We start from the raw sequence: 16105 nt of genomic DNA on the forward strand, positions 1-16105 counted from the left end.
ATCTACCCTAGTCACCGGGCTAGCTTAGTCAATAGAGTATGAGACAAGACTTAAATATATCTACCCTAAAACATCTTTCTTATACCAGTTTTGCTACAACTTTTAACTCCAAAACAGTATTTTAAGGAAAAAAAAATCAAATTACAAAAACAGCTTCATCTTAGCTTCTTAGTGCTAATTTTTTTAAAGATGCAAAAAATCATGTATTTTCTCAGAAACATGGTTATGTGGTCAACAGATTTCTTAACAACAGAGTTCTAAATTTTGGATAAAATTTATATATCCAGCTTTATTCTGGTATTACCCAAATTCATGTTTGAGTGGGAAAGAAAAACCAAACCACATTATAAATTTAAATTTTAAGAAAAAAACCTTTGACAGGTCAGAAATTAGTTTATATTTTGCTTTACATACACCATTCTAAAAGGAAGGAAACACTAACTGAAGGCCTGGTTTTACATTAGCATATTCATGTAATAAGCACAGATTAAGTTTTAAACTTCTTAAGCAGATCTATTACGTATTTTCTCATTTTCAAAAACATCTTAGAACACTGTCTCTTTTAGAGGAATAAAAACAGCCTGATAGACTACATGTTTTCTTGGAATGAAGTCTCCCCCAATTTCTTGTAGCCCTAACAACTAAAACCATGAGCTGATTTCCATGTTAAACATGCTTCTGTGCAGCAATCTAAAAACACTCTTTCACAACCACGGGATGACATATTTCATTGGAATTTAAAATTTGCTTTTTGAATTATATGAAAGCTTTTCATGTATAAGTGATTAAAAGGATTTGTAAACCAATAAATATTTCTACATTTAAAATCTTCCTCTGTCAGTTTGCCTTTTTCCTAAGCTTTTGGCAGCCAGAAAAGAAAAACTGATGTAACCCACTCTAAATTAACGATGACGAAAAAGAACTTGGTAAACTGAAACGACTCATCGGTCATACATTTGTTCTCATACCAAACTTTAACTGCATTAAAAAAAAAAATTGCAGTTAACTATAAAGCAAGCACGTGCAAAACCACCACTCAGGTTAAAAACCAGAACTGTGGCCCTCCAGAAGCCCTAATGTGTCCCCTCCCCATCAGCACCCCACTTCCCTAAAGACAATCACTCTGATTAACACAATCACTTTTTCTTCACAGTTGCCATCCCAAAGACTGCATCCCTAAACAATACCACCTATTCTTAAACTTCACATAAATGAAAAAAAAAAAAAACTGTATCCTTTTGTATCATTTCTTTTACTAAACGTTTTAAGATTCCATCTATGTCATTTTGTGTAGCTGTAGTTCATTTTCACTGCTGAGTTGTTTCCAGTGTGGAGGTATTAGGAACATTCTTGTATACATCTCGCAGCACAATGGGCAAAAGCATCTGTAGAGTATGCACCTAAGAGCAGAATTGCTGGATCGTATGCGTCTTTTCAATTTCACCAGATAATCTTAACACCCCTACCAGTGTTATTCCACATCCTCAACAACAGCTGGAACCGCCACACTTGAAATGCTTGTCACTATGGTGGTGGGAGGTGGCCTGGCATGGTTTTCATTTTCATTTTTCTGACTGGTGATTAAAGACCTTTTCATGTTTATGGACCACTTAGATTTCCTCTTGCGTAAAGTGTCTGAATTTTTTTAAATAGCTTTATTAAAATATAATTCCTATACAATTCATCCATTTAATGTGTACAATTCAATGGTTTTTAGTATATTCACAGACATGCATAAACATCACCTATTTTAGAACTTCCATCTCACAAAGAAACACCATATCCTTTAGCTTTCACCCCACCTACCCACTATTCCCTGGCACCAACCCTGAACTGCTACTTTGTCTCTACTGCTGTCTCTATTCTGAACTTTCACATGAATGAAATCGTACGTGTTGACTCTTGTAACCAGCTTCTTTCATTTAGCACAATGTTTTCAAGGTTCATCTAAGCTGCACCATGTACCAGTACTTCATTCCTTTAATGACTCAATAATATACTCCATTGTATGGATAGACCACGTTTCATTTATGCATTCATCTGCTGATGGACATTCGGGTTGTTTCCACCTTTTGGCTATTATGAATAATCCTGCTATAAACATTTATGTACAAGTTTGTGGGGACATATGTTTTGATTCCACTTGGATATACGCTGGAGTGGAATTGTCTGAGGAACTGCCAGACTGTTTTCCAAAGCAGCTGCACCATTTTACATTCGCACCAACAGCGCATGACAGTTTCAATTTCTCCACTTCCTTGCCAGTACTTACCATCTGACTTTTTGATTTTAACTATCCTAATCAGTGTGAAGTTGTAGCTCATTGTGGTTTTGACTTGCATTTCCCTGATCTGCATCTTTTCATGTGCTTACAGTCCATTTGCATATCTTCCTTGGAAAAATATTCAAATTCTTTTTGTTAATGAGATTCTTAAGTGACCCCTTTTCTTAGTGATTTTATAGGAGTTCTTTATTCCAGGTATTAAAAAAGAAGAAGAAAACAAATGCAGTCTTGCTATATTGCCCAGGCTGGACTTGAACTGCTGAGACTTGAACTGCTGGGCTCAAGTGATCCTCCTGCCTCAGCCTCCTGAGTAGCTGGGACTACAAGCATGGGACACCATGCCCAACTCTTTGATATTTTATAAGGTACCAGTATGTTCTTCCATTATGAATCATGTCTTTTCACTTGTGGTGCCTTTTAATAGAAGTTGTTAATTTCAATTAGCTAAATAAGTCAAACTTTATGGATGGTGTTTTTCTGTGACTTAAATTCTTCCCAAAGCCAAGGACATAAAAATATTTTCCTATGTTATCTTCTGCAGAACTATAAAACATTAAAACCTTGAGAGTGTTACCTTGTACATTTGGCCTAAAAATCACTGAAGGTGATTTGTTTTGTTTTGTTTTGTTTGAGACACAGTTATCACTGTACTACCCAGGATGGAGTGCAGCTCACTGCAACCTCAACCTCTCCCAGCTCAGGTGATCCTCCCACCTCAGCCTCCTGAGTAGCTGGGACTACAGGCAAGCACCACTATGCCCGTCTAATTTTTGCATTTATTTTTGTAGAGATGTGGTTTCGTCATGTTGTCCAGGCTGGTCTTGATCTCCTGAGTTCAAGTGATTGCCTGCTTCGCCTCCCAAAGTGGAGGTTTTTATATATGACATGGAGTAGGGGTCCAATTTCATTTCTTCCTATATGGATACCCCACCAGCCCACCGCATTTATTAAAAAGACTGTCCTTTTTCCCTCACGTTGCGTAGGATTAGCTGCTAATTCTTAACCGCTTCATCTCTTTATTGTAAAATAGGAGAAGTAGACTAAATCAAGGTTCTCAATCTGAAAGGTTTTGTTAAAATCCAGATTTCTAAGTCTTATCATAGACCAGGGATGGGAGAATGGCAGACGGGATGGAGGCTCACGGTAGGACTCTGGATATATAATAAGCTCCTTAGCTAATTCGTATGCAGCCAGCCTGGCTCCTGTCAACAGATGGACATTCTGGGGGAGTCACTCGCAATGATCTCCATGGAGCCCTCCAGTTTAAGATATTTTACGAGGTCTCTGAGCTATTTGTTTCTTCCAAAATATTTGAAGTCACACTGCAAAGAACTACAATGCATCTCAAATTCCACAAACTACATGATTTTATTTATAAAATTCAGCACATCACTTATTATTGCCTATGTCAATTGCAAACAGTCCTCAGTTACAGCTCTCATTTTTCAAAATAAAAATCTTTGAAAACGTCCTCAGAGTAAAATATTACTAAATATCTTATTAAGTTGATAGCCCATGGGCATTGACAGTTAACACTACGGAAAAAGGGTTAATATACAACAATATAAAAGTATTACAGACAATAGCTTATCAATATTACCTTCATTCCATTACTGGGATTTTTCACGTAGTAACTTTTATTCGTGAAATGATTTCATTTACAAAGCTATTATTCTTTGCTATTACTTCAGCTTTTAGCTGTTTTAACTTTATTGTGATGTTTTCTTCTGACATTTCAGTAAAGGGCATTTGTTTCACCTTGGACAGGAACTCCTGAATAATTTTTTCACCTTGCTGAAACACATGTGAATGTCCCATTAGTAATTAAAATATCTTTTCTAAAAGTCATGTTAGACAGTGACAAATTGTTTCATTTCCATCTAAACATATCACCCATTAAAAAAAATTTTTTTTTATTTTTCATATTTTTAGAGACGAGGGTCTCACTATGTTGCCCAGGCTGGTCTCAAACTCCTCCCACATTAGCCCACCCAATATTTGAAGAACATATTTATTATTTATGTGTGCACTGTCTAGTTCCCAAATTTCTCCACCTTTATAATTGATAAACTTTAATCATCTGTGAAAAAAAGAATTCAAGGTTTACAAAGAATACTGGAAGGCATAAACAGTCACTGAAAAGTTAACACATACAGAAGATGCTTCATTTTTATTTTATTGCCAAGTTATTGCTGCTTCAGAGAGCATGACTATGACTTGCTATGTGACTCTTGGGCAAATTCCTTAACACACACTCCTCATTCATAAAATGGGAATAATGTTACCAACCTCACAGGGCTCAAAATATATTATAATTAATGTTATCAAAAGCACATGACTTCTATTCTAACTGGAAACAAGGGATTACATAAAAGAGTCTGCCTAATCCTGGATCACTGAAAGCTATGATTTCAACACATTAAAGTGCAAATACAAAGACCACTTCATATTTGGGATGGCAGCCTGCCATACCTAAAATTATTAACAAGTTATATTTCTCCTGCTTGTATAGGTACAACGTATAAAACTACACTTTTTAGGCTCAAAAACCATACACATCATCTATTATTATTGTAGCAACTATCTATCCTTCACATAAGAACAATGATAAGAAATTCACAGGTAAAAGCTAAAAACATGACAGGTAAAAAGTTGTCACAATGTATATTGCAGTACATGTTTCCAGGACCAGGCAGTGAAGTAAGATTCTTTTATTTTTATAATTGAAGAGAACTAGTAATCCTCTAATTAAAAAAAAAAAAAAAAAAAAAGGGCTGGGCACAGTGGCTCACGCCTGTAATCCCGGCACTTTGGGAGGCCAAGGCAGGCAGATCATGAGGTCAGGAGATTGAGACCATCCTGGCTAACACGGTGAAACCCCATCTCTACTAAAAAATACAAAAAATTTAGCCGGGCGTGGTGGCAGGCGCCTGTAGTCCCAGCTGCTCGGGAGCCTGAGGCAGGAGAATGGTGTGAACCCAGGAGGCAGAGTTTGCAGTGAGCCGAGATCGCGCGCCCCTGCACTCCAGCCTGGGCGACAGAGCAAGACTCTGTCTAAAAAATAAATAAATAAATAAAAAATAATAATAATAAAAAATTAGGCATGTGCTTGGGTCTTTCTGTGTGAACGCCCAAATATGACCCATTACTCAAAGGCACCATAAAATCCACTTCTCCCATGAGAACTGAAACATCCCATCCACATATAGCTTTCTTGAATAAATATTTGTCATATGCCACTTTATTCTCTGTGTCACGTTCGTTATTCTTATCTTCCCAACTAAATTCTAGACAAACAGAGGGCAGGAATTATGAATCATGCTTTTTTATTTCTTTGTCCTTTTCTTACCTAATGTGTAATTTAATAACTGAACTTGATATATTTGTTTATGAACAAAGATATACCTAGACATCTATCGTCCATAATAACTAATTTTAGCGAAATGACTAATTTTAAACCTAGGTTAATATTCCTTTACTCCTACTTTGGTACTTGAAATCGAATATTGATCATGCAGATGTATATACTGCAGAAATCAAAGTAACACAGAGATAGATTCTTTGCCATCAAAAAAACTGATTAAAAATAAGCACTGGAAACACAGAGGAAAACAAACAACAACAAAAAACCTTCATCTTACTGTCCTATTTATGTAATAATACAGAAGCTAAGTTAAACTATGAAAACAAACTGACAAACCTCTCTTTCCAGATAGCACTTCTTTGCTGCTGGTTCCATGATATCATATCCTTGCGATTCTCCAATATACTGAAACTCCTCAAGTTCCAGGGCTTTCTGTTTAGCACACTCTATTACATGCTTAGGGAAATTAGCAAGCTCTGCAACATGAATCCCAAAACTTTGATCACAGACACCTATAAGAAATTTGGGGAAGCGTGAGGTGACAGCATGAGAAGAGACAGCAATTTATGTAAATGGAATTTATCCTTCTCACCTTGTCATTAGAAAACTTAATTTCGGATTACTTCAAATACATTAGCCAAATATATCATTAAAATAAAGGAATTTTAATTAAGTCTCAAATGAAAAGTGATTATGACTTGGCACACAGTGCTGTATTTTATCCTTGACAAACATAGTAGGAAAAATAAAAATAGGAGACAAAAAAGCTCAATAGATAAACCTTAAAGGCTTAGACAAATATCTTAATCTAAAGAAAAATTAATCAAGCCACTATCTCTGAGGCTTTCTCATTTCAGGGGAAGGGAAGGGAGGGGAGGAGAGGGGGAGGGGAAAGGGGAAGGGAAAGGGAAGGGGAAGGGAAGAGGGAAGGGAAGGGGGAAGGGAAGGGGAAAGCAAAGGGGGAAGGGAAGAGAAAGGGAAGGGGGAAGGGAAGGGGAAAGGGAAGGGGAAAGGGAGGAGAAAGGGGGAAGGGAAGAAGAAAGGGGGAAGGGAAGGAGGAAGGGGGAAGGGAAGGAGGAAGAGGAGGGAAGGGAAGGGGAAAGGGAAGGGAAGGGGAAAGGAAAGGGATGGGGGAAGGGAAGGGATGGGGGAAGGGAAGGGGGAGAGGAAGAGAAGGGGGAAGAGAAGAGGGAAGGCGGAAGGGAAAGGGGAAGGGAAGGGGGAAGGGAAAGGGGAAGGGAAGGAGGAAGGGGAAGGGAAGGAGGAAGGGAAAGGGGAAGGGAAGAGGGAAGGAAGAAGAGGGAAGGGAGAAGGGAGAATGGGAGAAGGGGGGAAGGGAGAAGGGAGAAGGGGAGGGAGAAAGAAAGACACCTAAAGTGTCACTAATTTGGAGTAGCTTTAATTAAATATTGATTATTTGCAGGAAATAGTTAAAACTGAGTCAAGACTTTTTAAGCATTTAATCAAATGATGCTTGCAAAGTTACTATACAGCTGTTTTTGCCACAATTATTTATCAACTATAAAGAATTTTTTGGCTTTGTCATATATCTCATGCATTCTAGAACTGAATACTTTGCACAACTAAAGGAAGCAAACAAAAATAAAGTAGAAGCAAATGTTTGTTAAACATTCACAGTGAAGGATGAAGTTTTTCTAACTTCACACTTCATCTGGCCTTTTAAAAAATATTCTGAACCCATTTCTATAGCATACAAAACACAAACAATGATTTAAAAGCAAAATTTTATGCTAACTGCCAGATCTACTAAAAGTTCCTGAATTCTACAGCAATAATAACAATGACTCAAATATAGTAACTCAGAAGGATTCCCAATGAAGTATAAATAACAAAGGATAAAGAACCAAGATTATCTCACTCATGTGCAACCAACTGATGCAGAAAACCGTGTTCGTGGAAAATCAGAGCGCTATCTGAAAAAGTTATTCTGGTGACTAGTGAAATCAATCCTTATAGTATGATTTTTAAAACCTTTGAAAGCCTTATAACATGTTAATCTCATCAATACAGGGATCTGACTAGATCCCAAGCCCATGAATGACAAACTTTCCTGAAAGGATGAAACAACAACAGATATGTCACTCTGCATGTGATAACTACTATTTCAAGATTTCTGGAACCCCCAGCTTTAAATGAACCTGTTTCTATAACACACTCTTAAACACAAAATAAGCTAATTATAATGAAGATTTTGTTAAACAATAACAGCTAGAACTTTGGAACTTGAAAGCATAGTGTTTGTTATCCTAATTCGACAAGAAAACATACTGCCATGGGAGGTAGCAGAAAATGCCTCCATGGTGATGTTCAAGAGTACAGATAATTCTGGCCGGGCGTGGTGGCTCACACCTGTAATCCCAGCACTTTGGGAGGCCGAGACGGGTGGATTGCCTGAGGTCAGGAGTTCGAGACCAGCCTGGCCAGCATGGTGAAACCCCGTCTCTACTAAAAATATAAAAATTAGCCAGGCGTGGTGGCAGGCGCCTGTAATCCCAGCTACTCGAGAAGCTGAGGCAGGAGAATTGCTTGAACCCAGGAGGCGGAGGTTGCAGTGAGCCGAGATCGCACTCCAGCCTGGGCAACAGAACGAGATTCTGTCCCAAAAAGAGTACAGATAATTCTTTCTGTGAATGCTTTAGAATGAGTGGTCCTACTATGAGATACAGAAATATGATGTACATGTTCCTACCCCCAGACTGTGAATTAAGGGGTAAATGGGTTCTATAACAACATCAATAATTTATACTAACTTAGAATAAGGCAATTACTGATGATTTCAAGGGTAGTAAGTTTCCCATTACCAAGTTCTGAATTTAGAGTACTCCAATAGTACATACCTTTCTTCACCTGATAAAGCATAGTTAAGGTCTCTTCAGTGGTGAGTGCTGTAACATGTAGATTATTAACAGTTGGTATCTGATTGGCCAAGGCAGTAAGTTCATGAAAATGGGTTGCAAACATGCAAAAAGCACCAATCTTTGTTGCAATGTATTCTGATATAGCCCATGCTAACCCAAATCCATCGTAGGTAGAAGTTCCTCTTCCCAATTCATCTATGATTATTAATGAATCTTTGGTTGCAGACCTGAAGCACATAATTACATGAAATTTCCCATCACATAAAATGTGGTAACATACACATACAAAAACAAAATTAAGACAATACATTGGGAAGGATATGCCACAAACATAATGGATTAATTATCTTAATATATAAACAAAGTCAATAAAAAGCACTAAAACTTCAATAGAAAAATGGGCAAGGGCCAGGCATGATGGCTCACGTCTGTAATCCCAGCACTTTGGAAGGCCGAGGTGGGAGGATCACTTGAGCCCAGACCAGCCTGAGCAACATAGTGAGACCCTGCCTCTAAAAAAAAAAAAAAATTAAAAAAAAAAATTAAAAACTAGCCAGGTATGGTAGCACACACCTTTGTGTGGGAGGGAGGGAAGGAGGGAAGGAAGGAAGGAAGGAAGGAAGGGAGGGAGGAAGGAAGGGAGGGAGGGAGGAATGGAGGGAGGAAGGAGAATAGGAAAAAAAAAAGGGCATGAACATGAACAAACAATGGATGAAAGGAAAAATAGATTTTGAATAAATATTGCTTTACATTATCAAGCACACTAGTAGTAATCAAAGGAATTCCAAATAAGGCAGCTATCATTCATTTCGTGCCAATCAAATAGGCCGAGATTAAAAAAAATAAATAAAACTGAATGAAGATGAGACCAGGGTGTGGTGACATGGACACTTGCATACACTTTTGGTGGTCATGTAAATTGTGTGCCTGCCACAGTCCTACCAATACCATCCATTACTATTCTTTTCTCAATTTTAACCAAATATATGTAAAGGGGTGACACTTTTGCTAATTTTTCATGTGCTCGTGTGCTCATTGGCAATTTAATTCTTTTTCTGTGAGTTGCCAGCTAACATGTTTTGCTTATTTCTTTAATCTTTTAAGTCATGAATATTAACCTGTTGCTTAATTACTATACAAACATTTGTATTGCTTTTATAATTCTTCACAAACAACAGAACCTCAAAGAAGTTAAATCAATACATAATTTACTAGGCACCTACTATATTCAATGTTCTTTAGAAGGTACTAAGAAATAAGGAGGATCACGGTGGTTCATGCCTGTAATCCCAGCACTTTGGGAAGCCAAGGCAGGAAGATCACCTGAGCCCAGGAGTTCGAGACCAGCCTGGGCAAAAGAGTGAGACCCTGTCTCTCTAAAAAACTTTTAAAAAAAGAAAGAAAAAGATACCAAGAAATAGAAGGTATAGTCCCTACCTTCAAGGAAGCTCCTAAAAAGTGAAATAAAGACAAAACATTTCAGTAATGTCTAAAATAAAAACGTGGTTCAAGTTACAGGCATCTCAAGAGGAATTCAGAGAAAAACACCCATGACCTTAGGGTCGTATGACCAGAAAAATCACTACAGAAGTAGAATTCCCATCATTAGGGACTTAAAAATTAGAAAGAAGTTGGATAAAGGGCAAGAAGGACCATTCCAGGAAGTGTGAACAGTCCAAGCGAAAACATGGTAGTGGAGATTTATAAGGTGAACTCGTACCAGTAGCTTATAAATTGTCTACTTAAAGAGACAATTTTAAAAATCAAAGTTTTCCGTAGCTACCATCAATCACTCTTTTAAGACAATACAAAGTATATAAAGTCCACAGGAAAACAACTATTAAACTAAGACAAACATTCTCAGATGTTTTTACATGAGAATCTGCAAATATACTTTTCCTTCTCACAGGACAGAGACATACATTTGTATCTTCAAGGGACTAGGAGATGCACTTACCTGAGGATAGAAGCAGTTTCCAACATTTCAGCCATGAACGTGGAGACTCCTTTCAATTGACTGTCACCAGCCCCTACCCGGGCTAAGATGCAGTCCACAATGGACACTTCTGCTGACTCACATGGCACAAAACACCCAATTTGGGCCATGAGTACTATCACCCCAGTTTGTCGAATATATGTTGATTTACCTCCCATATTGGGGCCTACAAAACAAATTATATCAGAAAGCAAGATTTTAAACTTCTTTCTGCTACTAATAAATGGATTGTTAGTCCTAAACTGTACACTGATGATTAATCGCGTAGGTTTACACTGACATAGCATATAAAAGCAGAACCACAGGCTGCCCAAAGATGTGGACAGAGTTACTGCCCATATTACCCCCAAAAGCAATGCTATTGTATCTTCAGACAAACTGATACTGGGCCTTTCATCAAGAGAAGCCATGACAAATATACCTGTAATCTGGCTGTGGCCTAGAAAGACCATATACACATTTTCCCATGGCTCACAGGGCTGCCTGTGAGATAATTTACTAACTTCCAGAAAAGTAGTTCAGGCCTAACTGATTAATTCAAAACCGTTACTCATTAGTAAATGAGGTTACTAGTGAATGTATCAGTATGGTCAAATCTTTCGAATCATTTAAACCCCACACAAAAACCTGAAGACATGATCTTTCTTTTGAAAAACAGGCAATTTATTTGTTGGGGTTAGATTATATGAACAACTTGAAAATCCATTTGGGGAAAGGAAATACAATAAACTGTTTTCCAAATATATTTGCCCCAAAACTACTTCCTTTTTTGTTTTCTAGAATCTAGTTAAGATCTCTCAAACATCTCAGCTGAGACATGATACATGAGCCTATATGCAAGGCTAGTTTTTTCGAGTTTCACATGAATATAGTGCCATATCTTAAAATAATTCCTATTTCTAACCTGAGGTCCTCCCACAGCCAATTTGGCCTGACCTTCAAAGACCTCACTATTGGAGGACTGGCTCAAAGGTAAGCTTTGAGTGTGAAGGGATGTTTGTTTCTAAATGCTCTGAACCCATGGAACAAGTTTCACATGAATACACTATTCTCTCATAAGCTTTTATCTCACCTTCTAAATCTTCCCTCTAATCCAAATGTGAATAGATTACTAACTGGTAAGAATAATATGTTCCCTTTCTAATGTTAAGAACTGGGAATTTTCTCCATCAATTTTAAATATATTTCTACTCCAAGATTAAAAAAAAAAAAACAAAACGTTACCCCCACAAAGCCCAAAAACCAGGTTTTTTACCAGTAATGATGTGGAACATCTGTTTATCTTTTTCAAAGTATACGTCATTAGGAATAAATGCAATTTCATCTTGAACTTCAACACAAGCATGCCTGGATGCTTTTAATATAATTCTTCCTTGTCCTTTCTCCAAAATAGCTGGTCGTACATATGGAACAGGTGCTCCATTTGACACATGAGCAAAGCTGACAACAGCATCTAGCTGAGCTAACACATCATTGAGTGTTTGCATTGGTTCTACATAGCCTGTATAAAAATAAAAACAGAAAATGTATACAGGAATACTGAATAATAAACAGATATAAGCCGTAAAAATACATTTAATCCCCCCATTTGGAAATTGAAAACCCATTTCCTAATTTACACTTTTTTAAAAAAATTAACAAAAGTTAGCCTTAACAAAATTTGAAAGGAACCCACCTAAAACTCAACATAGGTTTAAAATGTGTTGTTACATCCTTTCCCATTGTGAATAGCTATCAAAAACAGAGTACTGGCTGGGTTGAGCGGCTCACGCCTATAATCCCAGCACTTAGGGAGGCTGAGGCGGGCAGATCGCATGAAGCCGGGGGATCACATGGGGCCAGGAATTCAAGACCAGCCTGGTAACATGGCGAAACCCCATCTCTACCAAAAATACAAAAATTAGCCAGGTATGGTGGTGCACGTCTGTAAACCCAGATACTTGGGAGGCTGAGGCACCAGAATTGCATGAACCCGGAAGGTGGAAGTTGCAATAAGCTGAGATTGCACCACAGCACTCCAGCCTGGGCAATTCTGTCTCAAAAACAAACAAAAACACACAAAAACCAAAAATAGAGTACCTTCCCTTATCAGCAAAATATAAAACTACACAGCTGTTTATCCAAGACATTCTCTCAATTTTAAGACACACCTTTTCCTATATTTTAAGTATCTGAGAAACCAGAATGACTCCTCAAAATCATCATAAGAAAAATGTAAGCAAAAAGGTAGCAAGTTGAAATGTGACCATCAAGGCCTGGTATATTGTACGAACTGACCGTAAGACAGTTTGGCTTTCTTTCCTCATCAGTATCACATGCAGAGAATGTCAGCATAAATTTAAATCTCTAATTGTCACTTAAAACATTTTCAAGATTCTACTGTTCTAGAGTATTAAAACTAAAAGCTATTAATAGATACATTAAAAAATATCTGACACATGATAGACAAAAAACATGAAGGAAATTAACAATGCTTAAATTTTTCTGAATAGATTCTAAATGTTAACAGGTTGGAGGGGCTGGTGCATGACCCACATGTCATTCCGACTATCATACAGCTATCAATCATGTCAAAAGCTTCACAGAACATTCAAGATAAAAGCATTTAATTCTAGGAAAACCAAAAATTATTAGTTTAATCTAGGGGCTGGATATTTAACTTATTTTTTATTCCCTTGTTCCCCACAACAGTGATCAAATGTTTTGAAAATAAAAATCAACTTAACAATGGCCAAGCAGACATAATTATCTTCCTCTGTTTCAGTATACTTTGTTTTTTTTTTTTTTGGAGACAGAGTCTTGCTCTGTCGCCCAGGCTGGAGTGCAATGGTGTGATCTTGGCTCACTGCAACCTCCGCCTCCTGGGTTCAAGCGATTCTCCTGCCTCAGCCTCCTAAGTAGCTGGGATTACAGGCACCTGCCACCATACCCCGCTAATTTTTGTACTTTTAGTAAAGACAGGGTTTCAACATGTTGGTTAGGCCAGTCTCGAACTCCTGACCTCAGGTGATCCACCCGCCTCGGCCTCCCAAAATGCTGGGATTATAGGTGTGAGCCACTGCACCTGGCCTCACTACACTTTTGAAATTTATTACTTTTACCTAATATGTCTTCTAAAGAAAAAGAAAGGAAGAATTCACACTACCCTATTATATAGCAATAGAAGCCTTTAAGAATTAAACATGAGTGAAGTACTTGCTATAACTACTTTAAAACTTGTAAAATTGCTAGCATACTGACAAGAATAAGTTTATAGTAAAAAAAGAAAACTAGGCTGGGCAGGGTGGCTCACACCTGTAATCCCAATACTTTGGGAGGCCAAGGCAGGAAGACTGCTTGAGTCTGGCCTGGGCAACAGAGCGAGACTTCATCTCCACAAAAGATAATTTAAAAAAAATTAACCAGGTGTGGTGGCACATGCCTGTAGTCCCAAGCTACTTGGGAGGCTGAGTGGGGAGAATTGCTTGAACCTAGGAGGTTGAGGCTGCAGTGAGTCATGATCGCACCACTGCACTAAAGCCTGGGCAACATGGTAAGACCCCATCTGAAACATAAATAAATAAATAAAACCCAAAAGCAAACCAAAGCATCTTAATTAAGAGTCTATACTTGGCATGTCACATAACTGGCTCTTAATAGCATGACCTTTTATGACTTAATTGTATGATAGAAAATTATTAAAGTGATCCATTACACTTTTTGAGATGGGAGTCTTGCTCTGTTGCCCAGGCTGAAGTACAGTAGCATAATTATGGCTCACCACAGCCTCGACCTCCTGGGTTCAAGTGATTCTCCTGCCTCAGCCTCCTGAGTAGCTGGGACTACAGGCATGTACCACCACAGCCGGCTAATATTTTTTGGATTTTTTTGTAGAGTTGGGGTCCCCCTATGTTGGCTAGGCTGGTCTCAAACTTCTGGGCTCAAGCAATCCTCCCAGCTCAGCCTCCCAAAGTGCTGGGATTACAGGTGTGAACCACCATGTCTGGCCGCCATTACATTTTTAAATAAAAATAGCTCATAATATGTAATATCAGACCAAGAAGAAGTTTCATTTAAATTCAGGTTGACTTCTAATATAAAACCTTCAATTTAAATGTTAAAATCTAAAAACTTTACCCTGCTAGGTGCTTAATAAATATTATTTTTTAAGGAAGATCCACAGTTCAAATAAATGGTATCTGATACCAACAAGCAAAAATGTAATCTTTACAAATCAATTCCATTCATTTCAATACATAAAGTGTATTAAAATAAAATCTTTTGAGTTTTGTTTCCTTTTGATTTACCATGACAATTCATAATAGCAACACAATTTATAGAATTACTCATGCACATAACCTTTTAAAAAAAATTTATCCTTAATTTAGCATGCATATCCTGAGAACAAGGACATTCTCCTAATCATAACACTACCATTTCACACAAGAAATCTGACACTAACACCATACTGTCTCATATTAAACTTTCTCAGTTTGCCCCAATAGTGTCCTCTATAGCTATTCCCCAACTCCAACCTCTCAATTGGGATCTAATCAACTACTGTCTACTGCGTTTGGTTGCCCTGTCTCTTTAAGACCTGTTGATTTCTTTTTTGCTGCCGTGACATGGACATTTATTAAAGGTCAGGCCTTGAATGCACCACAATCTAAATTTATTTGAATTTTTACCTCTTGTTTAAAATCAGGTTAAATATTCTGGTCAAGAATACTATATAGGTGATACTGTGTCCTTCCTTCTATATCACACCAGGAAGTACATGTCATTTGTCCCACGATTGGTAATCTTAACTTTCATTACTTGGTTAAGGTAGTTCTTGAGTATATTTTTTAAAGGCACAATAAAGGTTACAGTCAACATATACGCCATGATCGGCAAAGCCTTCCAACTTAACGCATCACTTCCTACCTTGTGCTAAACATATATTCATTCCATTCTAAGGGCAATAACACAGTGCCAGGTTGCTGTGTTCCTTTAATTACATGAAAATGATCTCAAATGGTGCCACTAGAATGAACTCAAAATCTACAAAATGACATACAGAACTCAAAAAGGCTTGCCTCATGTGTAATTAATATTTGCTTTTCAGTGGTATTTACTTCCATAACCTAGAGCCTCATGAGCCCATAGATGACCCAAGACATTAGTATGTTGTAGGCCCTAGTGTTTCCTTTCCTTGTTACAACTATAGTAAGTTTTGTGCTTTTCTGCCATTTTTTGTTTCTATGTGCAAGAGTAATTTCCAGTTATGTGTCCTACCGTAACATACCATGCCTTATTTTATACAGGAAACCTAACGTATTAAATAGTCAGAATGTAATGGCTTTTGAAAATAACAAAACACACTTCAAATATCATGATTTTTTTTTCTATTACCAAAAGCCAGGTGACATTCAGAACATTATTAGTGCTATTAAGTTTACCTGAAGAAATATTGACAATTTCTTTAACAATGGCATCCTGGGCTTCTTCATATTCTGTTTTATTTTTGGTATACTCTTCATTTAAAGAAGTCAATTTGCTGCAAATTGAAATAACAGTTTTATTAAAAATATTAAAATGTGTACTGGAAGCAATGTGTACTA

At 37.5% G+C, this 16105-nt stretch overlaps 1 protein-coding gene across 5 annotated transcripts in view; it reads right to left on the reverse strand.

Annotated features, from left to right (window-relative positions):
- Positions 1-16105, reverse strand: part of MSH2 (mutS homolog 2) — a 107317-nt gene that overhangs the window by 25442 nt on the left and 65770 nt on the right. For 3 of the 5 annotated variants that reach the window (XM_004029201.5, XM_055377841.2, XM_055377844.2), the window contains 6 exons: positions 15944-16041; positions 11779-12024; positions 10485-10689; positions 8507-8754; positions 5985-6160; positions 3629-4078 (listed from right to left, as the gene is read on the reverse strand). In XM_004029201.5, the coding sequence (XP_004029250.1) occupies positions 3908-4078; positions 5985-6160; positions 8507-8754; positions 10485-10689; positions 11779-12024; positions 15944-16041 (1144 nt within the window). In that variant the 3' untranslated portion in view covers positions 3629-3907. Of the gene's footprint in view, positions 1-3628; positions 4079-5984; positions 6161-8506; positions 8755-10484; positions 10690-11778; positions 12025-15943; positions 16042-16105 lie in introns of those variants that run through there. The other 2 variants (XM_055377842.2, XM_055377843.2) reach the window with 1 other exon arrangement.

The sequence above is a fragment of the Gorilla gorilla genome, chromosome 12, assembly GCF_029281585.2.
Source record: "Gorilla gorilla gorilla isolate KB3781 chromosome 12, NHGRI_mGorGor1-v2.1_pri, whole genome shotgun sequence".
NCBI lineage: Eukaryota > Metazoa > Chordata > Mammalia > Primates > Hominidae > Gorilla > Gorilla gorilla.